Raw genomic sequence first — 23,214 nt, forward strand, 5'->3', positions numbered from 1 at the left:
ACGAACTTAACCACTCGGCCACGGGGCCAGCCCCTAGAAACACTAACTTTTAAAAAACTTTGTGAAGTGGTACAGGAAAGAAGCATCCTGTGTACTCACCCTGCTGGTCTGTTACCCATGTGAACACTTACTGTATGCAAGTCCAGAGCCTCTGAGACGCCAGACCTGAGATCTGGTTTCCAGTCCCCAGGTACCTAAGTGAGCGGCTTTGAGAAGAGGTGCTTTTAGGGGTTCTCCCCTCAGTGGACCCTCTTCCCCGTAAATAAACCACCAAAAAGAGACCAAACTTAGGAACAAACTTCTTATAGAATTTAATGTTTTCAGGGACGGGATGGACTGAAGCCCAAGGGGAAAAATGGCAGGGTGTTCACCAGCAGAAAGGCACAGGGGTCCCAGAGGGCCGGGCTGGGCTGACTGGACTGCAAGCTCACCAGGAACTTATTCTCTCTCAGTTTCTCTCAGAACATTCTGGAACCATGACTGCTCCTTAAACCCGAATTTGCTGTTGCTCCTTCTTCTTCACCTCTGCCCAGATGTCTGACAGGTCCTGGATAAACTGCTGGATCTAACAAGGCAAAGGGACTGGAGTTAACCCCACCCAGCAACAGGCCACCCCATCCAAAAATGGAGCATATCTGGGCGTAACCTGTAAGGAGTCACTGTTTTCCTGTGACCGACCTCTTGAGGCCACTTTCCCTCATTTGGCAATGATTCTAGTTGAAATGGAATATCAGGCTTAGCAGACTAGAAGCAATAAGTAGGAATGGAGTTGGGAATTCCTAGAGGCCGACACAGTGATAGTGTGACAAAGTAAGGCTGACAGTCTAACAGAGGTTGAAGAAAGAGAGAGGATCATGAGGACTAGAAGCATTTAGCAGACAGGGGCCATACCGCATCAGGGAAAAGAGCTCTCCACAATTTACTAGCCTTCGATGTGGTCATTTACTTGAAACCCAGAACTGATGCTCATTATGATAATCTTGAGTCATCAAGAGACGTTCAAATTGTATTCACTAGCTTCTGTTTTAAAGAACAGGCAATCAGTGTGACACAGCAGAAAGATTGCTGCCTCTGAACTCAGGAGACCTGGGCTCCTGACACAACTCTGGGGAAATCACTTCATCTTTCTAGGACACAGTTTCTTCTTCTTTAAAAAGGGGACGGCAGAGCAGGAAGATCCTGAGCTCACCTCCTCCCACAGACACACCAAAACTACAACTACATTATCTCTGGGAACGACCTGAAGACTGGCAAAACAGATTTTCCACAATTAAGAATATAAAGAAAAAGCCACATCGAGATGGGTATGAGGCACGGAGATGTGATCTAGTCAGAACCCACACCCCCAGCACTGCAACCCGCAAGTGGGAGGGATGTCACAATTGTGGAAGTCTTCCCAAACAAGCATGGGCCTGAGCCCAAAATCAGGCTCCCCAGCCTGGGGGACCTGCAATGGGAATATGAGCCACCATAACATCTGGCTTTGACAACCAGTGGGGCTTACTTCCGAGAGTGCCAGAGGGCTATAGGAAAATGAGACTCTGCTCTTAAAGGGCATGTGTACAAACTCACTCCAAAATCCCAGCACAGAAGCAGCAGTTTGAAAAGTGCCTGGGTTATAAGTGAAGGAGATTCACTGATTAATTTTAGGGCGTGTGCAAGAGCGGCAGGGATCTGTTGGGACTTTCTCCAGGGATGGAAGCACTGGTGGGTGCCAGTTTTTTTACTCCCCTTCTACCTAGCTGGCCGAGCCCTGGCAGGTGCCATTACTGACACTCTCTAACTTACTGGCACCATTCACCCTGCTCTGGCATTCCCCTGCAGACTCACCCCACACAACCTGCCTGCCTCAGCTGATGTCCCTCCAAAGTGGCTGCCGCCTTGGGGGGCCAGCCCCATTCACCAGCAGGCTTGCAGCAATCATGGCACAAGCACAAGGGGAGGATGCATGCAGCCTACACAGGACACACATCTGGAGCACCTCTGGTGACCAGGGCGAATTGTGCTCTGGGACTTACAGGACACCTTCTACATAAGGCCACCCCTTCAGGACCAGGAGATATAGCTTATCTACCTAATACATAGAAACAAACACAGAGATTTAGGCAAAATGAGGAGATAGAAGAATATGTTCTAAAAGAAGGAAGAAGACAAAAAAAAAAAACCCTCAGAAAAAGAACTAAACAAAATGGAGATAAGCAAGCTACAGATCTCTACCAAACTCAGGAGAAGAATGGATGAACAAAGTGAAAACTTCAACAAAGAGATAGAAAATATGAAAAGGAACCAATCACAGCTGAAGAATAGAATAACTGAAATGAAAAAGTATATTAGAGGGAATCAAAAGCAAATTAGATGATGCAGAAAAACAGATCAGCTATCTGGAAGGGTAGTGGAAATCACTCAATCAGAACAGCAAAAAGAAAAAGGAATAATAATAATAATAATAATAATAAAGGATAGCTTAAAGGACCTCTGGGACATCAGGTGCACTAACATTCACATTATAGGGACATTCACATGGCATTCACATCATAGAAGCAGAAGAGAGAGAGAAAGGGACAGAAGACCTATTTGAAGGAATAATGGCTGAAAACTTCCCCAAAATTGCAAAGGGAACAGATATACAAGTCTAGGAAGCACAAAGTCCCAAATAAGATGAATCCAAAGAGACCCACACCAAGATACATTATAATTAAAATGTCAAAAGTTAAAGATAAAGAAAGAATCTTAAAATCAGCAAGAGAAAAACAACCAGTTATGTACAAGAGAACTCCCATAAAACTACCAGCTGATCTTTCAGCAGAAACTTTACAGGCCAGAGGGAGTGGCACAATATATTCAAAGTGCTGAAAGGAAAAAAACTTACAACCAAGAATAGTCTACCTGGCAAAGTTATCATTCAGAATTGAAGGAAAGATCAAGAGTTTCCCAGACAGGCAAAAGCTAAAGGAGTTCATCACCACTAAACTGGCCCTACAAGAAATATTAAAGGGACTTCTTTAAGTGGAAAAGAAAAGGCCATAACTAGAAATAGGAAAATTATGAAAGAAAAAATCTCACTGGTAATGGCAAACGTACAGTAAAAGAAATGAATTAACCATCTATATAGCTAGTATTAAGGTTAAAAGACAAATGTAGTAAAATCATCTATATCTCAATAATTAGTTAAGGAATACACAAAATAAAAAAATGTAAAACATGTCGAAAACGTAAAACATGGAGGGAGGTAAAAATGTAGTGCTTTTAGAACACTCTCAAACTTAAGCAACCATCAACTTAAAATAGACTGCTATATACATAGGTTGTTATATGCAAACCTCATGGTAATCACAAACCAGAAACCTGTAATAGAGGCACAAAAAATAAAGAGAAAGGAATACAAACATAACACTAAAGAAAGTAATCAAATCACTTTGAGGGAAGAGAGCAAGAGAAGAAGAAAGGAACAGAGAAGAACTGCAAAACCAACGAGAAAACAATGAACAAAATGACAATAAGTATGTACCTATCAATCATTCTAAATGTAAATGGTCCAATCAAAAGACATAGAGCAACTGAATGGATTAAAGAACAAGACCCATATATATGCTGCCTACAAGAGACTCACTTCAGATCTAAACACACACACAGACTGAAGTGAAGGGATGGAAAAAAATATTCCCTGCAAATAGAAATGAAAAGAATACTGGGGTAGCAATACTTAGACAAAAAAAAAAGGGCTTTAAAACAAAGACTGTAACAAGAGACAAAGAAGGGCACTACATAATGATAAATAGGTCAATCCAACAAGAGGATATAATGCTTGTAAATATCTATGCATCCAACATAGGAGCACTTAAATACATAAAGCAAATATTAACAGACATAAAAGGAGAAATTGACAGTAATACAATAATAGTAGGGGACTTTAACACCCCACTTACATCAATGGATAGATCATCCAGACAGAAAATAAACAAGGAAAGATTCGTCTTAAATGACACATTAGATCAGAGAGACTTAAAAGATATATAAAGAACATTCCATCCAAAAACAGCAGACTATACATTCTTTTCATGTGCACATGGAACATTCTCCAGGATAGATCACATGTTAGGCCACAAAACAAGTCTCAATAAATTAAAGAAGACTGAAATCATATCAAACATCTTTTCTGACCACAATGGTACCAAACTGGAAATTAATTATAAGAAGAAAACTGGAAAACACACAAACATGTGTGGGGCTAAACACCATGCTACTAAACAACCAATGAGTCAGTGAAGAAATCAAGAGAAAATAAAAAAAAAAATACCTTGAGACAAATGAAAATGGAAATACAATGTTCCAAAATCTATGGAACATAGCAAAAGCATTTCTAAGACGGAAGTTCATATTGATACAGGCCTACCTCAAGAAACAACAACAAAAAATCACAGCTAAACAATCTAACCTTACACCTAAAGGAACTAGAAAAGGAACAAAGTCTAAAGTTAGTAGAAGGAAGAAAATAATAAAAATCAGAGCAGAAATAAATAAAATGGAGACTAAAAAAACAGTAAAAGATCAAGGAAACTAAAAGCTGATTCTTTGAAAAGATAAACAAAATTGATAAACCTTTAGTCAGATTCATCAAGAACAGGGAGCCGGCCCCGTGGCCGAGTGGTTGCTCCACTTTGGCAGCCCAGGGTTTCGCTGGTTCGGATCCTGGGCGTGGACATGGCACTGCTCATCAAGCCACGCTGAGGCAGCGTCCCACATGCCACAACTAGAAGGACTCACAACTAAAAAAATACACAACTATGTACCAGGGGGCTTTGGGGAGAGAAAGGAAAAATAAAATCTTTAAAAAAAAAAAAGAGAGAGAGGGCTCAAACAAATAAAATAAAAAATGAAGAGGAGAAATTACAACTGACACCACAGAAACTTAAAAGATCATAAGAGATTACTATGAAGAATTATACATCAACAAACTGGACAATCTAGAAGAAACAGACAAATTCCTAGAACATAAAAATCTTCCAAGACTGAATCAAGAAGAAATAGAAAATCTGAACAGTCCAATTACTAGTAATGAAATTGAATTAGTAATCAAAAAACACCCAACAAACAAAAGTCCAAGATTAGATGGCTTCACAGGTGAATTCTACCAAACATATAAAGAGTAGTTAATACCTATCCTTCTCAAACTATTTGCCAAAAGTTCAATAGAAAGGAGTGCTTTCAAACTCATTCTATGAGACCAGCACTACCCTGATATCAAAAGCAGACAAAGACACTACAAAGAAAGAAAATTATAGGTCAATATCCCTGATGAACATAGATGCAAAAATCCTCAACAAAATATTAGCAAACTGAATTCAACAATACATTAAAAGGATCATACACCATGATCAAGTGGGGTTTATCCCAGGGATGCAAGGACGGTTCAATATCTGCAAATCAATCACTGTGATATACCACAATAACAAAATGAAGGATAAAAATCATATGATCATCTCAATACATGCTAGAAAAAAGCATTTGACAAAATTCAACATCATTTATGATAAAAACTCTCAAAGAAGTGAGTACAGAGGGAACACATCTCAACATAAAAAAGGCCATATATGACAAACCCACAGCTGATATCATACTCAATGATGAAAAGCTGAAAGCACTTCCTCCAAGATCAGGAACAAGACAATGATGCCCACTCTCACCACTTTTATTCAACACAGTATTGGAAGTCGTAGCCACAGCAATCAGATAAGAAAAAGAAAGGAAAGTCATCCAAATTGGAAAGGAAGAAGTAAAACTGTCACTATTTGCAGATGATGTGATATTATATATAGAAAACCCTAAAGACTCCACCCAAAAAATATCAGAATAGATGAATTCAGCAAAGTTGCAGGATACCAAATCAATATATAGAAATCTGTTGCATTTCTATACACTAATAATGACCAATCAGAAAGAGAAATTAAGAAAACAATCCTATTTACAACGGCATCAAAAAGAATAAAATACCTAGGAATAAATTTAACCAAAGAGGTGAAAGACGTACTCTGAAAACTATAAGACACTGATGAAAAAAACTGAAGACAACACAAATAAATGGAAAGATATAACGTGTTCATGGATTGGAAGAACTAATATCGTCAAAATGTCCATACTACCCAGGGCCATCTACAGATTTAATGTAATCTCTATCAAGATACCAATGGCATTTTTAATAGTACTAGAACAAAGAATCCTAACATTTGTGTGGAACCACAAAAAAAAACCCTGAATAGCGAAAGCAATCTTGAGAAAGAAGAGCAAAGCTGGAGATATTACAGTCCCTGATTTCAAACTACACTACAAAGTGATAGTAATCAAAACTATATGGTACTGGTGCAAAAACAGACACATAGATCAATGGAACAGAATAGAGAGCCCAGGAAAAAAGCTATGTTTATATGGTCAATTAAACCACAACAAAGGAGGCAAGAATACACAATGAGGAAAAGACAGTCTCTTTAATAAATGATGTTGGGAAACAAGACAGCTACATGCAAAAGAATGAAACTGGTCCACTGTCTTACACCATATACAAACACAAACTCTAACGGATTAAAGACTTAAATGTAAGACCTGAAACCCTAAAACTCCTAGAAGAAAGCATAGCCAGTAAGCTCTTTGACGTGGGTCTTAGCAATATTTTTTTGGATCTGTCCCCTTAAGGCAAGGGCAACAAAAGTGAAAATAAGCAAATGGGACTACATCAAACTAAAAAGCTTTCGCATAGCTAAGGAAACCATCAACAAAATTAAAAGGCAACCTACTGAACTGGGAGAGGATATTTGCAAACAATATATCTGATAAGGGGTTAATATCCAAAATAAATAAAGAGCTTATACAACTCAAGATCAAAAAAATCCCAAACAATCTGATTAAAAAATGGGCAGAGGACCTGAATAGACATTTTTCCAAAGAAGACATACAGATGGCCAACAGACACACGAAAAGATGCTCAACATCACTAATCATCAGGGAAATGCAAATCAAAACTACAATGAGATATCACCTCACACACATTAGTCAGAATGGCTAACATCAAAAAGACAACAAATAACAAGTGTTGGCGAGGATGTGGAGAAAAGGGAACCCTTACGCATTGTTGGTGGAAATGTAAATCGGTGCAGCCAATATGGAAAACAGCATAGAAGTTCCTCAAAAAATTAAAGATAGAACTACCATATGATCCAGCAATTCCATTCTGGGTATTTATCTGAAGAAAACAAAAACACTTAATTCGAAAATATATATGCACCCCTATGTTCACTGCAGCGTTATTCAAGATAGCCAAGATATGGAAGCAACCTAAGTGCCCATGAATAGATAAATGGATAAAGAAGATGTGGTATATGTATACAATGGAGTACTACTCAACCATAAAAAAGAATGAAATCTTGCCATTTGCGACAACATGGATTGACCTAGAGGGTATTATGCTAAGTGAAATAAGTCAGAGAGAGAAAGACAAATAACATATTACCTCCCTCTTAGTGGAATCTAAAAAAACCCACGAACAAACAAAACAAAACAGAAACAAACTCATAGATACGAAGAACAAATTGTTGGTCACCAGAGGAGAGGGAAGTAGGAGGATGGGCAAAACAGGTGAAGGATATTAAGAGGTACACACTTCCAGTTATGAAATAAATAAGTCATGGGGATAGCAATGTACAGCATAGGGAATATAGTCAATAATACTGCAATAACTTTGTATGGTAACAGATGGTTTCTAGAGTTATTGTGGTAATAATTTCATAATGTATATGGATGTTGAATAACTTGGTTGTGCCCTGAAACTAATATAATATTGTATGTCTACAACACTTCAATTAAAAAAAAAAAGAAAGGATGGAAAAGTTTAATTAAACAAGGAGATCATTAGACTGATGTGGCTCTAATGTCACAGAGGCCTGTGTACACAAACCGAAACCTAAGCCTGTAAATGCCTCAAGGTTACGAAATCAAAAGGCTAAGGACAACCAATCACAGCCAGCTAGGCTCCAGGCTCCAGCCAATCAGATCATCTCCTTTCTTGGCTTCGTGCTTTCTCTGCGCAAGTCCACGCTGACTCCTGGCAGGGAGCACCCCTAATCGCTTCTGGTTTGGCGCTGTCCAATTCCAATCGATTTGTGCTCAAATAAACTCTTAAAATAAAAAAAAAAATTAAAAATAAAAAAATAAAAAGAGGAGAGGGAGAAAAGGCTGACCTAGATGGCTTCTAAGATCTCAGTTCTAAAATTTCTCCTTTTCAAGAATATTCCTAGAAATGGGGCTACATAGACTGTCCCAAACTGTCATCAACCCTCCCAGTTGCTAATATTGTTACTATTACTGATATGATCCCCATTTTTCAAAAGAGGAAACAAAGAATCAATGAATTAAAGCAACTTTCCCAAGGTTACGGAGAAGACAAGCTTCACATTTCCCAAACTACGTTCTTAGGATAAGCGATCACATACCCCTAAACAGGATTTTTGGTCAAGTTAAGTTTTAGAAACGCTATCTGCTTAGAGAGTCTCAGGGCAGGACCACAGCAAAGACTCTGCAAAGTGCTGTTTTTAAAAACAATCTAACTTTGTTTAACTTGGCGTTTTCTAAATTTATTAGTCCATGGAGTCCTCTTATTCTCCCACAGGAAACTTACTGACATCTTGGGATTCTAGGATTTGCCAAGCACAGTTTGGAAAATGCTGCTCCAGGCGGTGTGGGTTTTACTCAGGGATCAGGCTGGACCTTTCATGACACAGTATGTTGAATTCAAAGTGTCTCGGCCTTTTGCAGAATCATTTTTCCTAAGCCGTACAATAGCACCAGGCTCCTAGCTCTAGATGAGCGGCTGCCTTATGAAGGCCATGCTTGGACCTGTTGTAGGGATGCTGTTGAGAACACTACTCACTGGGTGTCTCCGGAGCCTCCTTGAGCAATTTCTGTTAGAGCTAAGTGCTTGGAAAAGGTTTGCTCTCTCTGAGGAAACCTTATGTTTTCTGATTTTGGTACAAGAACCATGTGTTGCTTTCCATCCGGTTACCAGGAAGTTCAGAGCCAACTACGGTCCCTCTTGGAGGCCCTTATAATCCAAGAATCCACAGTCTGTATTTCTCTCTCTTGCCTTGACCTCGGATTTTAACTCATATTTTCCCAGGTCCTTATTTTTAATTTTTCAGGCTACCTGATCATGTGTGTTTCTGTCAGTAGGCTCACATCCTATGGGAATGAAGTGGGATATTTAAAAATAACATTTGGGCAATATGCTGTATTCCTGTAGAGGCAAATCAAGTTGAGAGGGAGTCAGAAAGCTCAAAATTTGGAGTGGACCGACTGGAAGCTACGGTCTGAGCAGGGAATGCTCGGGCAGGGGCAAGGAGCCGGAGCTCACCACCTCCTGCCGCACCTTTCTTTATAACAGCTGAAGGAAAGGGGTCTGAGGACCTCTGGGAGTTCCTGAGACCCTACTGCTGGGGAGAGGGGTCTGCAAGGCCAAAACTCATTTTACAATAATACTAAGAGGTTCTTCATCTTTTTTGTTCTTATTCTCTCATGAATGTACAGTGGCTATTACAAGAGTGGGACGTTTCCACAACATAGGCTGACAACAGAATGAGTGCATAAGCAGATATGAGAATCCACCTGTCCTCTCTGAAGCCAGACTTTAAAGGGATTTGCAGGGCTGGTCCTGTGGCTGAGTGGTTAAGTTTGTGCGCTCTGCTTCAGCAGTCTGGGGTTTCGCTGGTTCGGATCCTGGGCACAGACCCAGCACCGCTCATCAAGCCGTGCTGAGGCGGCGTCCCACACAGCACAGCCAGAAAGACCTGCAGCTGGAATTTACAACTATGTACTGGGGGGCTTTGGGGAAAAGGAGAAAAAAAAAAAAAGATTGGCAACAGATGTTGGCTCAGGGCCAATCTTTAAGAAAAAAAAGTCCACAAGTAACTGTAAAAAAAAAAAAGGTTTGCAAAAGTGTCAAATAACGCCACTTGTCCCACAAACACTTTTTGAAAATGTTTTCTCATTAAAAATGCCATTTTTGTTGACATACTTCTTATTGTCATTTTAAAATGAATGAAGTCTTTTTAATTTTCCTGTTTGAGTTTCTAATATGGTAAATATCAGTGGATATAACCCATATAAATGAAAGCTCTTTGGGGGGGTCTTCAATAAATTTTAAGAGTCTAAAGCTTTCCCAACACCCGCAAGTTTGAGAATTGCTGCTTCAGAACAAACTTTCTTACAAATTCCCTTATGGTTTTTGGACTGTCAATAATTCTGCTCTAACCAGCCTTAGTACACAGGCTGATCTCTGCTTTGGGGAAATCCTTCTTGCTGCCTTGTCAGTGGGGGAAATCCTTTACATTTCATGAGTTTGACTTTTTTTTTGTTCAATAGGGGAAGCGCCTCTCATGCAGTTGCTTTTATTGGCTTGTGTTTTATATTAATTCACCAAACACTTAATTGAGGGCCTACTATGTGCCGGGCATTGTTCTATTCGCTGCGGGTACAGCAGGGAACAGAACTAACAAAACTCCCAGCCTTCAGAGGCGGACTTCCTCCCATTTCACAGCAGAGCTAAAGGCTTTTGCCAAAGGAATCAATAATGAGCGGAGGTCCTCTGCATGTCACCAGAAGCAGGGCTAAGGCACCTGCTGGTGCCAAGTTTCCCAAATTGTGGGATGTGTGTGCCTTTGGTCAGAAGTGAGGTGATTTTAGATGGCACATGGACATGGCATCAGATAGCTTTGAATCATACAGAGAAAAAAGTTATTTCCTTTTCAGTTACCTTTCAATTACTTTGGAGAAAAAATACTAAGATGACTCTAACACTTCCCTAACCTTGCTGATCCCCCTGCCCCCAACCCCCGGCCCCAAATTTTCTCTTTTCCCAAACAGTGGGCCTTGGGCACAAGCGTTTAGGATCTCACTAGAATTTAATGACTGTTTTGCACAACTAATGAATTCAGCAGTGGGTTGCTGCTACTGCCCATGATCACTGGGGGCCAATCAAGTGGTAGCTGTAACGCAGTGGTTCTCAAAGTGTGGAACCCAGACCAGCACCATCACCTGGGAGTTTGTTGAAAATGGAAATCCATGGGTTCTCATCTCAGACCTACTGATTCAGACTCTGGGGGTGAGGTCCAGCAATACTCCCCTGCCCCCAGGTGATTCTGATCCTGTTAATATTCGAGAACCACTGCTCCATCGGGGTTATTCCTCCACGCAACCAATCAGAGCGATCTTGACTCTGCAGACCCAGCCAGCCGGCCCTGGCGCCTCATCTCACCATGTCCAGCTGTTTATGAGTGTCCTCCAGGGACACGTAGGTCGACTCCTTCAGCTGCTTGCTCACGATCTGGAAGAGGTTCAGCGTTGCCATCTTAATGGTGCCTAGCAAGAGGGTCTTCTTGGCGGCAGTGTTCTGGATGTGCGCCCAGCGAGATTCCTGGGAGAGGATGAAGGCGGGGCGTGAGCATAAAGGGAGAGTGTGTGTGTGTGTGTGTGTGTGTGTGTGTGTGTGTGCGCGCGCGCGCGTCCCTCACTCATCCAGCGCCCAGAAGCCCCTGCGCCGCCCTGGGCCGCTCACCCAGACGATGACATCGCTGCGGGCGCGGTCGAAGCGCATCTGCAGGCGCGCCAACTCGTTGTTGTGCTGCAGGATCTCGTCGTCCTTCTCCTCCATGTAGCGCGCCAGCCGTGCCTTGGCGCGCTCGATCTTCTCCTGGCCCTCCTGCGCCGACTGCATGAGGTCGTGGTGCATGCTTACCAGCGTCTTGTAGCGTGCGATCACCTCGTGGATCTCTTCGAACTGCAGGGGGGGCTCAGGTCACTGCACCGCGGCCCCCGGGGGCCTGACGCAGCCACCCTGCTAACCAGCCAACTCCCGGCCTTGACGCCTTGGCCTAGCATGGAGGCCCTGGGCCAAGGTCAAGACGCAGAGGATGTGAGGACATTGGAGTCCCGCTGCTCGCTCCTCCTGGATTGGTATGAGCCATGGGCCATGTGTTGGGGGCATGTGCAACTGGACCTGGGCTTCTCAATCTTGACTGCCTGTTAGAATTACCCTGGGAGCTTTAAAAAGGACACCTGCCAGGCTCCACCCCCAGGTATTCACATTAATAAACAGGACTGAGGGGTCCCTGACATCTGATCTTTGCAAAAGGTCCCCCAGCTGATTCTAAGGTTGAGAAATGCTGGCGTGGGTGGGGTGGGGGGATGAGGGGTGCATTTTGCAATGTCTCCCAAGGCAGTAATTATCCTATTCAACAAGAATGTACCAAGAACCGCTTATGAGCCAGGAACTGTGCTAAATACTTGAGACAGAGCAGGAGATAAGAAAGCCAGACCCTGCTCTCATGAAGCCTACAACTTGGGATGGTGTGGAGGGAGGACAGACAGAGGAGTAAATAGTCAGTTACAACACAGAGTGATAATCCCTATCTCTGACTGGGGGCTGGGGCTGGGGCTGGGCAGAGCCTGGGGGTAAGATCTTCAACACAGTGCTCTCTGGTGTTTGTCCACCATTTGCTGAGTTCTCCCTCCAGCAGGGACTGGAGAGGGTCCTGTGGGGCAGGTGGCCTGCCAGGCTCAGCCGACTCCTCCAGCATGGTGTGGAGCCATGCCACTGGCCCTCACTCACAGGCCCCACTCAGCAGAACAGAAGCCCTGCAACCCTCCCTCTTTAGAAGGCAGTGTGGGCTCCTGTTCCAGGATGTCAACTCACTTCTCCAGGGGTTTATCAAAGTGTGCCTGCCAGCCACCCAGGGGACACTCCCTGAGCACTATCTCCATCTCATGACATTTCCAGTGATAGACTGGTGTTCTGGGAACTGCCCTGCTGTCTTTTCCCCAAATATTCCTTTGTGGGGAAGGGCCACCCAACCCAGCATTAGGGGAGGTGGGAACAGCCAGAAAAGGTTTCCTGGAGGAAAGGATGGATGAAATGAGGCCAGCGGTATGAGTAGAAGACAGCCAGGCTAAGGCACATGGGGGAAGGTGAGGAAATATTACAGGTAGAGGGAGCAGCCTGGGTAAAGATGATGGGTGTGTGGCATGTTCAGGATGCTCAAGAGAGTTCAGCATGAATGGCCTGAGTTCAGTGTGGAGGCAGAGATCAACCTGGAGAAGTAAAAAAAGTGCCCAGTAAACCCTGAGAAGGAGTGTGGACTCCATCCACTTGAAGGATTTTAAGAAGCAGAGAGAGAACTCCGTAAGAAGTGTTTCTGAAAGTTCACTTGGCACGTGATGCAATGACATACAACAGTTAAAATGAATGGACTACATCAGAGCTACCAGGAGCACCTCCCCAAAACTTAATGCTGATGTCAAAAGGACTCAGGTGACAATTTGAAGAGAGTCTCACTGTCCAAAGATGGGACACGTTGCACATTAGTAAGAATAAGTGCAAAGAATTGAAACATATCAACTATGTTAAAACCCATGAGTTCGTAATGATACAACATTACAGGCCACTTTTGGAGGTTGCTGGAGAACCAACTCGTTATTCTGAAAACTGTAATAAGGAATCAAGCATTTAACAAGCTTTTTCTTTAAGATCCACATAGTAATCAAACAGTTGAGGAAGGGAAGATTCTCTTTATGGAGTCCTTTTCTTTATGGTAGTATTCTAGCCAACATGTGAGAAGGGAGGACTGAACATTTCCAGCACCCTAGAAAGGCCTTGTACCCCTGTTCAGTCCATGTCTGCCCCCCACTACCAAGGAAACCAGAATCGTGACTTCTGCCACCAAAGATTCATTTTGTCTGTTTTAAAACACATCAATAGAATTGTACAGTATGCCCTCTTCTATGTCTGGCTCCTTTTGTTCAGCATAACAATGTCTATGACACTCGAGAAACATATCAACCAAATGCAGTGTGGAGCCCTTGTTCAGATCCTGCTTAGAAGGAACCAACTGTACAAACAGCATTCGTGCAATAATTGGGGAAATTTTAATATTGACTGGACATTTGACATGAAGGAATTACTGTCAAATTTTTACTAGGTGTGACAATGGTATTTTGGCTAAGATAAGAGCTCTTATCTTTTAGAGTTATATACTGAAATACTTATGGACAAAAGAATGTCATTTGCTTCAAAATGGCGGAGGTAGGGAAGTATAGAGAATATGACCATGAGTTGATAATTGTTGGAATTAGGTGATGAGTAATGGCCACTCAATAGACTATTCTCTCTACTTTTGTATATGTTGGAAATTTTCCATGGTAAGTTTTTTTTTCTTTAAAGTCACTGATTGGGAAAAGCAAGTCACAAAAGGACATGTGCGATACTATCCATAGTTTGTGGATATGTAATATGTTGCCAAAATAATAAAAACAAGCATGAGAATGAAAACTTAAAAATCAGGATGCCGGTTACCTCTGAGGAGAGAGGAAGAAGAACGAGGTTTCGAAGGGGACACACAAGGGGTGTCAGTTACCAGCAGTGTTTTATTTAAGAAAAAAGAATCGGGGCCAAATAGGGAGAAATATTAAGACTTCACAAAGCTGTGATGAGTATTTGGGTGCTAATATATATTTCTCTATACTTTTCAGTATGCTTAAAATATTCTGAAAGAAATAAAAGAAGGAGGAAAGAGAGAGAAAGAAAGAGAGAGAGGGTGGGATCACACTGGCTGTAGAATGGCAGACAGGCTGGTGGCCAGGAATAACGCAAAGTTGAACTCCAGAAGAGGTACACTGGTGGTCTGGATGAGGAAGGGGCAGCAGCTGGATTCCAGAAATACTTAGGAGGCAGAATAGACCAGATCTGCTGATTGATGGCTGTGGGAGGTGAGGGAGGAGGAGGGGTCAAAGATGAGGCCCAAGTTCTGGAGAGCTGTGGGTGGGTGGCCATGCCATTTACCAGCACCAGACACAGCAGCAGCAGGGCTGGCCTAGGGATGGCAGAGGCAGATGAGATACAATTCAGTGAGATACAATCTCTTCAGTTCGAAGACACAGTTCTATATGGAAATTGCCAGCACTTTAAAAAACTGTGCATCCTTTGTCTCCCTGGGGCACCTCACAGGACATTGATCCACAAGCTGAGAGGGCATACTTCATACCTTACTCCACCCTGGGGAGGGGCTGTACCTGCTGCTGTCACATGGGGTGTGGGGGAAACAGGGTAGATAGCCACTGACATTGGCGGCATCCGTGAGAGGTCCAGGAAATTGCTCAGGGAGAGAAGTGGAGGGTCTGCGACAAAGACCCGAGGAACACTTAAGGAGATAGGAAGAGGAGGCCCCAGAGGAGCCTGAGGAGGAAGAACCAGAGGTAGGAAGAAAGCAGCTGAGAGAGGGAGGAGTCCCAGAGGAAAGGGCAAGGGTGTGTTTCAAGGAGGAGCATCAACCGTGTCCAATCCTGCAGGAGGCGTGCCTGGGAAGAGGGCCGAGAAGTTCCCTTAGCTCCGTCATCAAGGCGACTTTAGGAAGAGCAGCTGTCCATGGCACTGTGGGGCCCACAGAGGAGTGGTCAGAAGCAAGAGCAGTGCCACTTACAAGCTGTGAGACCCTGAGCAGACTCCCTAACCTCTCTGAGCCTCCATATCCTCCTCTGTCCAGGGTGATGTGATGGCTTTCCTCCAGGCGCTAGTGAGAGGACTGCTCACTCCCCGTGTGCCGCACCTAGCCCAGTGCCTAGCGCAGACGAAGCTCGCCAGCTCTGGGATGGGTGGGGTGTTCTTCCACTTCCTCTCCCTTCCTCTCCCCACTTACTCTCAAGTAAACAAGAGCCATCAGGGAGGTGGGGAAGCAGGGATCCATGTGGGCCACGTCCGGATGCGGGCAGCACTTACCGTTGGTGCTCCCAAACCAAACCTTGCCCCCCGCCCCCCAAATACACACACGTGGACATAAACACACCACCCATACCGAGACATTTTCACAGGTGTCACTCACACACACACACAAAGATCACCAGCAGGCCCCCAACCCTTGAGTCCAGCCTCAAAGGAGCCTTTTCCAGCTGCTCTCAGAGCAGGTGACCATCCTTGCAGATGGTCCCCAATCCTCCCATAGCCCCAGGCCCTGGGGAAGAGGAGGTGGGGCTGAGGAAGGCACGCCCCCCTCCACTCACCTCCGAGTTCTCCACCACCTTCTCCAGGAACTTGTTGAAGATGGAGTAGTTCTGTAGCTTGGCGCTCAGCCGCTGGTGCTCCAGCCGCAGGGCTGCCATCTCCTGCTTGGCCTTGGTCAGCTCGCGCAGGCGCTGCCTCTTGAGTTCTCGCTCCTTGTTGGCTTTCTTCAGGGCGCGGATCCGTTTCTGGTCGTTCTCCTGGGCCGGGGAGGTGGCGCCCATCAGGCACTCACCCTGCCCTCCCTGGAGCCCAGGCTGGTGGTGCCCCCACAAGGCCTCTGTCTGCTGAGCTTGGGCCATCCTGAGGATGGGATCCCTGGGCCACCCATCTGGGCCAGCAGGCCCGGATTTTCTCAACTTGGTAGTTGGTGCCTCAGTTTCTCCTCTCTTCCTTCCCAAACCTGGGGCAACAGTGCTCGAGCTACAGGGAGATGAGATAGGAGATGGACCTGGTCCAGAAGGCCAAGCGGGGCAAGGCCATTCTCCAGAGCATGTTCCTAGTAGCTCAGGCTGGAGCAGGAGGAGATGGTGCAGGCAATCAGATGTCCAGAGAGAAAGACACGAGGCTCAGCTGCTGCGATCTGCCTGACCCTTCTTCTCCTTCCTTCTGCAAAGCCCTCCTCCAAGATTAGGGGGCAAACCCACCCCTCGCAATGCATGTGTGTGGCTCCTTTTCCTCTTCAGGGCGCCTGTGATTCTCCACGGACAGGTGTGTGTGGTGGTGGCATTTGGAGGAGATTTTGAGGCCCCTGGGGAGGGCACACGGAAGCTTCGCACAGTGCCCCAGCCCAGGAGAGGAATGAGGGACCCTAAACCAGTGGTTTTCAAGTCCAACTGTGCATCACAATCCCCTGGGAAGCTTTTTAAAAATACAGTTGCCTGGGCCTGACCTCAGGCCTGCTGAAAGCAAGCAGAGAGGAGAGAGCCCGGGGGTCTGTATCTGTAACCAGCGCTCCAGGATTTCGATGCTGCTGCTCCTCTAGGAGCCATTCGTAGAACCCCTCACCCCCAAATCTCCTGCCACCCCAACCACTCCACAAGCTTTTCTCTGGCCAGGAAGGACTGGACCTCTGGAGAATATGCCCGATCCCTCAGCTTCCTTTCCCACCTGGCTTAGGCCCAGAGAGAGAGAGAAGAGACTTGAGAGCGGGACGCCCCTGTGGCAGAGGCCAGCAATTACCGCTGGAGCTGGGCCAGGCCCTCAGGGCTCCATCAGTGCTGTCCGGAGTGGGTCTGAGACGTCTGGATTTTAAAATGGTTAAATCACTCCCCTAAGGACCAGTTGAGAGGAGTTGTCTCAGAATGGACTCTGGTGCCTCGTCCTTCAGCCACTCGCTACCTGGACCCTCAGCGTGAGGATGGAAGAGTGGTGAGAGTTGGGGGGGACTTAAACCCTATTTAATTCGTCTCTGTATGCCCAAGTGCCTAGCCCTGAGTGTGGCAATTCATTCATTCATCATCATCATCCATCCATTCATTCATTCACTGGATAAACTGTATGTACCAGGTGTGGGCAAGGAAATGGTAAACAGCAGTGGAGAAGGGGCAGAGACTGACAGGTAAACAGGAAATTCAAACAGCAGTAAGTGGGGCATAAAGGGAGAAGCTCCAGGCATTGTTGAGCACTGAAGAGACTTCTAACCCAGGGGGAAGAGTCAGCCAAAGCAAGGAGGAGGAAGAGGAGGGGGAGGAACAAGAGGGAGAAGAGAAGGAGGAGGGGCAATTTGCCCAACCAAAGAGTGTGGGTGCTCCTGGCCTGCTCACATACCTGGATGTGACCCCCTCATACCTGGATGAATTGCTCAAACTTCTGGATGTGGGCCTTCAGCTGGGCCTCCTTGACGCCCAGTTCCTCCCAGCGCAGGTTCAAGGTTTCCATTCTGCGCTGAAATGTCTTGAGGTGGGGGGAGCAGAGAGGTCAGAAGAGCCCCTGACATGGGTATGGAGGGAGGCCCCGGTATCTCCCGCCCCAGTGCTTCTAGCCCCAGGCCTCCCACTCTCCACCCCATGCCTAGTTCCGAGCAGAGCATCCCAGGACACGGGTACCCCCATGACTCATCTCCGCAGAGGGAACACAAAATCACCACCCAGGACTCCTGGCCCTAGCCACTGCCACCGAGAAAATGGAAGGCTGCCTTCAGGCTCTCCCTGAGCCCTGTGGCCCTTCCTGCACCAACGCCCCGAGTCCCCCACCTTCTTCTTCTGCTCCATAGCCTGGTGCATGATCTTGGCCTCCTTCTTCTTCTCCAGTAGCTGGATGGATGGAGACTCCAACTGCTCCTCGATGTTGGGGAACTTCCTGCCCAAGACATGGGCAAGAGAGGCCCGTGGGTTCTGAGCACCCGGGGCAGGCTGAGACTGGGAGCCACCCACGGAGACAGATACCCATGGTGGGGAAGGGGGCTTATCCCCCGCCAGAGTGAAAGGACTGGTGTGGGGAGAGGGAAAGAGGGCAGTGCTGGCATCCGAGGAGCAAGCCAGGGTGATGGGACAGGGTGTTGGGGTGCTGGGTTATAGGAGTAGGAGGGGACAGGTTGAAAGGTGGGGCGTGGGTGGGTGTGGGAGGCCCCAGACCCTCAGACACTCACTGCAGCAGTTGCAGCAGCCGCTCCCCATACTGCAGCCGGAAGTACTCGGCCAGGTCTTCCTCCTCCATGATGCCCAGACTCATGGTGGTGGCGACCTGACGGCTGAGGCAGCCAAATCTTCACAGTGAAACCAGTGGGTGGTGGAGCCACAGGGGGTTCAGGGGTGGTGGCTGAGCTCTTGCTTCTCCCTTCCTCCTGCTCTTCAAAGTCCCACAGAGGGTGGGTGTCTGAGAGACTCAGGGGAAGATGGCTGCAGGCTGACGATCAGCAGCTCAGGATGAGGTGTTCAGGAGGTAACGGGAGATCTAGTTACCTAGCAACAGGTCGCCTGGTTCTGTGGACCACACATAGAACCCTGGCTTTGTCCGCTGACCTCTGTCCTCACTGATCCCATTTTTGCTGGGGTTCCACTCTCTGCACCTGCATTTACCCCCCAGGAACTCTGGGAAGAGGTTGAGCCTAATGAGATGTTGGGGTTCAGGGCTGGAAGGCAGGGGCTGGGTGTCCGCGGCTGAGAAGGGGGTTTTGGTAGAGGAGTGTCCTTGCGAGGGAGCCCTGCCCATGAGGGCCTCCTCCTGGGTTCAGGTGTGTGTGTCAGGGTGAGGGACAAGGCTGGGGCTGCGACAGATGGCCCAGAAGTAAAGGAGCCAAGGAAGGGGGGTGCCAAGCGGAGGAGGGGTGAGGGCGGGCAGGGAAGTGGAGCCTGAGGGAGGATGGGAAGAGGCCTGGAGTTGAGAACCGAGTGGTGGGTGAGGGATGTGTAGGGGTATGTGTGTGTGAAGACAGACAGGCCTGGGGACTCAGGAGGGCGCCCCTGGGATATGGAGGAGGGCCCAGGGCAAGGCCCAGCAGAGGGTAACAGACTGAGGGCCAGTGCCATCTTTTGAGGTTTTCAGAACATTAAAATATGGAGAAAAGCCAAAACCTGGTACCATAAATGTCACCTATTTTACACGATCACTTTATGATGCTGCCTCCTTTGATCCGTCAGAGCACTGGGCATAAGCTCACGTGGCCCGAGGTCCAGCGTCTAAACTCGAGACCGTGTGTGAGGCGGGCTCCCTGGTCCTGGCGGGAGGTAACGGCCGTGACGTCGAGCGCGCGGCTGCCGGGCACAGTCCCGGGCTCCCTCCGTCCTCCCTGTCCCCGGCCCACCGGCCCACGGCGCGCGCGGCCCCTCTCGCGGGGGAGGGCTGCCGGCGGGGTCTCTCGCCGGGGCGGTGTCCCGAGCCCGCACCCCACTCCCGAGACACTGCCGGTCCTCTGGCGCCCCCTGCTGGCCGCCCGCCCTCGCCCCCGGAGGAGGAGGAAGGGGGGATGGCTCTGCCGTTCTCACCCTGCTGCCTCCCCTCAGCGCCCGCCGTTTCCAGCCAGCCCAGTGGGCTCCGCACAGGCAGGATAGCCCCCACCCCACCCAGAACACAGCCACTCACCTACCCCCTCACCGTCCCCACCCGACCCTGAGCCCCTCAACCAAAGATGGCTCTCCCCTGGGAGCGCCCCAAAGAAGCACACCCAGCAGAGTGACAACAAGAACACCAAGAATGATTGCAAGCTCCTCAAAGGAGTGTGTTTCTCTGCTTGTTTATCTCTAGAATCTGATGCAGTCCCTTTGGGGTTTCCCTCCTTTTCCCCTGAGGGGGCTGTGTAATGCCAGCCCTCAGGGAAGAGGCTCTCTGTTTCTGGAATCACCTGTTTGCCCTGGTATACGGACACATCCTCGGTTGTATCTATGGAATCAAGTGGTCCAGGGCCAGGTTGGTGCACGTGGGTAGCTGCTAAGACATACTCTTCTCCTGCCCATGTACCCCTCCCGTCTGGGAACTCTTTCGGCTGCTTCCTTTGCGCCTTGCATGAGAGTCACGAGAATCTTTATCCCCATCACTCACCACCATCCCTCTCTCGGGTCTCACTGCCTTCCCAGAGGCTCTGAGGTGAGGTGCAGGGCTGTCTGGGATTCACAGAAGTCTGTGCTCTCCCCAACTCCCCTCCTCTTCCCTCCCTGGGTGAGCCCAGCTTTCTCCCCCCACACCCCTTTCCCATCTTAATATTTACCTCTGAGCCATATAGTAAAAGCTCCCGATGGATTTAGGTTGTTAGAAACCAATAGACATAATATTTTCTGTTTTCTGTCCTGTCCCATCCTCCCTCTGAGACAATTATTTGCTTAAAAAGGAGGAGGGGGTAAATATTAGCAGAAAAAAAGATGTAGGTTAATATCTCAAAAGTATTATCCTGCCATACATACACAGTAGAGACCAGTTTGCTGAATACTGCCTGAGTATTGGGTGTGAGGACACCACTTTTTGTCCATGTTGTATTCCATTCCATATATGTCTTATATTCCACTTCGATGGAATCAGGTAGATAAATTATATTAAGTATGTTTCAAAATGGATGCTGTGGAAAACTCTTTGTACTGGTCAAGCATGTTGATGTTAGTTGGTGTAACAAACAACCTCAAGTCCCAAGGGCTTCACAAGGTCCCATGTGGATTTTTGTAGCAGGGTGGCTCTCCTGGGAGATTCTCTTCCAAGCAGGGAGCAATGGTCTCAGCCCCTTCCATCTTGCAGCTCCCTGACCTCCAAGGTCACTGTGGAAGGGGAATGAGAGGAAGCACAGAAAAGGCTCTTCTGCTCTTAAGTTCATCACCAGTTCCATTCACTGACCTTTGGTGGGTCACATGGCCAGTTAGATTGCAAGGGGCTAATGACGTAGTTTAGCTGTGTTCCCAGGAAGAGGAAACTAATTTGATGAACATCAAACCCGTTTGTGCTGCACTCCTTTTGAGAATTAAAAGGATGTTTGGAAGTGAGCTGAAGGCAGAGCTTTATAAAGAAATCAATTGCAGACAAAGAGAGGAAAAAAAAAAACAAAAAAAAACACCCCAGGCTGATCACAATCTCGTGTATGAAAATCTTAACGGAAACATCAAATTTAATTTAGTGCAATGTTAAGAGACTAATTCACCAGGACCATGAATACGACAATGGTTTAATATTAGGAAATCTGTTAATAAAATTAGTTCTATCACTATGTCTCAAGAGAAAAGACTTAAGATCATTGTGACAGATGCCAACATAGCACTGAAAAATCCAGCATCATCCTGATTTTAAAAAAACTATTAGTATACAAAGGCACTTTACTAACATGATAAAAATTATCTGAACCCAACAGATAACATTAAAACTTACACTAGAGATGTTCTTGTTAAAGTTAGGGACATGAAGGACTTTCTTCTGGCACTACAATCATTTAACATTGTTTTGGATGTTCTAGCAATTGCAAAAAACCAACAAAATTTTTCTTTCTTTCTTTTTTTTAACATCATGGCAAATGCTGTTATCCTGTACTGTGAAAATCCAAGAGAATGGTTAATTAATGAAAAATGATTCGAATTTAATGTAACACAGTGCAATTTATGAGGAGAGTGAAGTTGATTTATAGGTGTGGACGTGGAGAGGTATCTATGATAAATTGCCATGTGACAAAAGCAAGATGCAGAACAGTGTGTATAGTGTGATCTAGTTAGTGTCTGTGCACACATGTGTGTATTGTAAGTATAGAAAAAGCTCTAGAAGGATATTACCATATCTCTGGGGACAGAAATGGCATGGGGGAGTATTTTGAATGGTTCTTTCCTTTCACTTTTTATTCTTTACATTCCTGTAACGTTTATTATTTTTTTTTACCAATGACTATTTGTTACTTTCGTCATCTTGAAAAAATAATAGAAAAAGATATCCATTTGTATTGGCAGCATCAAAAGAAAATTCTTGGAAGTAAATTTAACAAGAAATATGTAGGACCTTTAAAAAGAAAACAAAATTTTTACTGAGGGATATAAGAGAAGAATAGAGACAAAATTTCTGAATGATGAGTCAATGTTGTCAAGATGCAAATTCCATCCAAATGAATTTAGGAATTTGATGTGATTGTAGTCAAAAATCCCAGAGAGGATTTTGTCTCCAGAAGCTGACAAAATAATGTAAAAGTTCATTTGGAGAATTAGAGTGCTTAAGGAAATATTGAAAAGGAAGAATAATGAGAGAAAATGTCCACTGCTCCTTACTAAAAGGTGTTACAAAGATACAAATATTAAAACAACATGTTGCTAGTTTCTCTCCAGGCAGAAAAACCTCAGATGCCCTCAGGGCTCTGGCTAGTAACTTGGCCTAAGACACGGTTGACTCTGTGAACTGCCTGAAGTCATTAAAACTCACAGTTTAAAAATCACCTCTGGCCAAAAACAAAGCAAGTCAAAGCACACATCTGGAGGTCTGATTGGGCTCACATGGCTCCAGTTTGTGATCCTTGATACAATGTAACAGAATAGAAAAGCCCAGAAATAGACACATGTTTATGTAAGTAATATGCATTATATTGGGGCATTCAACCAGTAGAGAAAGTGTAGATTATTCAACAAATGGTGCTAGGGTAACTAGCTAATTATTTGGAAAAAAGAAAAATATGTACCAATTTATTCATTTTATTTTAAAAATAACTGTATATATTTAAGGAGTACAACATGATGATT

The 23,214-nt window shown here is 45.6% G+C and overlaps 1 protein-coding gene across 3 annotated transcripts; it reads right to left on the minus strand.

Annotated features, from left to right (window-relative positions):
- Positions 1–286: 286 nt before the first annotated feature.
- CCDC42 (coiled-coil domain containing 42) lies at positions 287–19,922 on the minus strand. Of its 3 annotated transcripts, none has more exons than XM_070561054.1 (8): positions 19,622–19,922; positions 18,678–19,011; positions 18,283–18,388; positions 17,879–17,983; positions 16,090–16,287; positions 11,597–11,818; positions 11,297–11,455; positions 287–565 (listed from the first exon to the last, which is right to left on the minus strand). In XM_070561054.1, exons 2-8 carry the CDS (start codon positions 18,758–18,760, stop codon positions 488–490), a joined length of 951 nt encoding a protein of 316 aa, XP_070417155.1. In that variant the 5' UTR covers positions 18,761–19,011; positions 19,622–19,922; the 3' UTR covers positions 287–487. The 3 variants fall into 3 exon arrangements, with proteins under 3 accessions (XP_070417155.1, XP_070417158.1, XP_070417157.1); XM_070561057.1 differs by having other exon boundaries at positions 19,639–19,888; XM_070561056.1 differs by having other exon boundaries at positions 19,610–19,833.
- Between the last annotated feature and the right edge of the window lie 3,292 nt (positions 19,923–23,214).

The sequence above is a fragment of the Equus przewalskii genome, chromosome 10, assembly GCF_037783145.1.
Source record: "Equus przewalskii isolate Varuska chromosome 10, EquPr2, whole genome shotgun sequence".
In the NCBI taxonomy this organism is placed as follows: domain Eukaryota; kingdom Metazoa; phylum Chordata; class Mammalia; order Perissodactyla; family Equidae; genus Equus; species Equus przewalskii.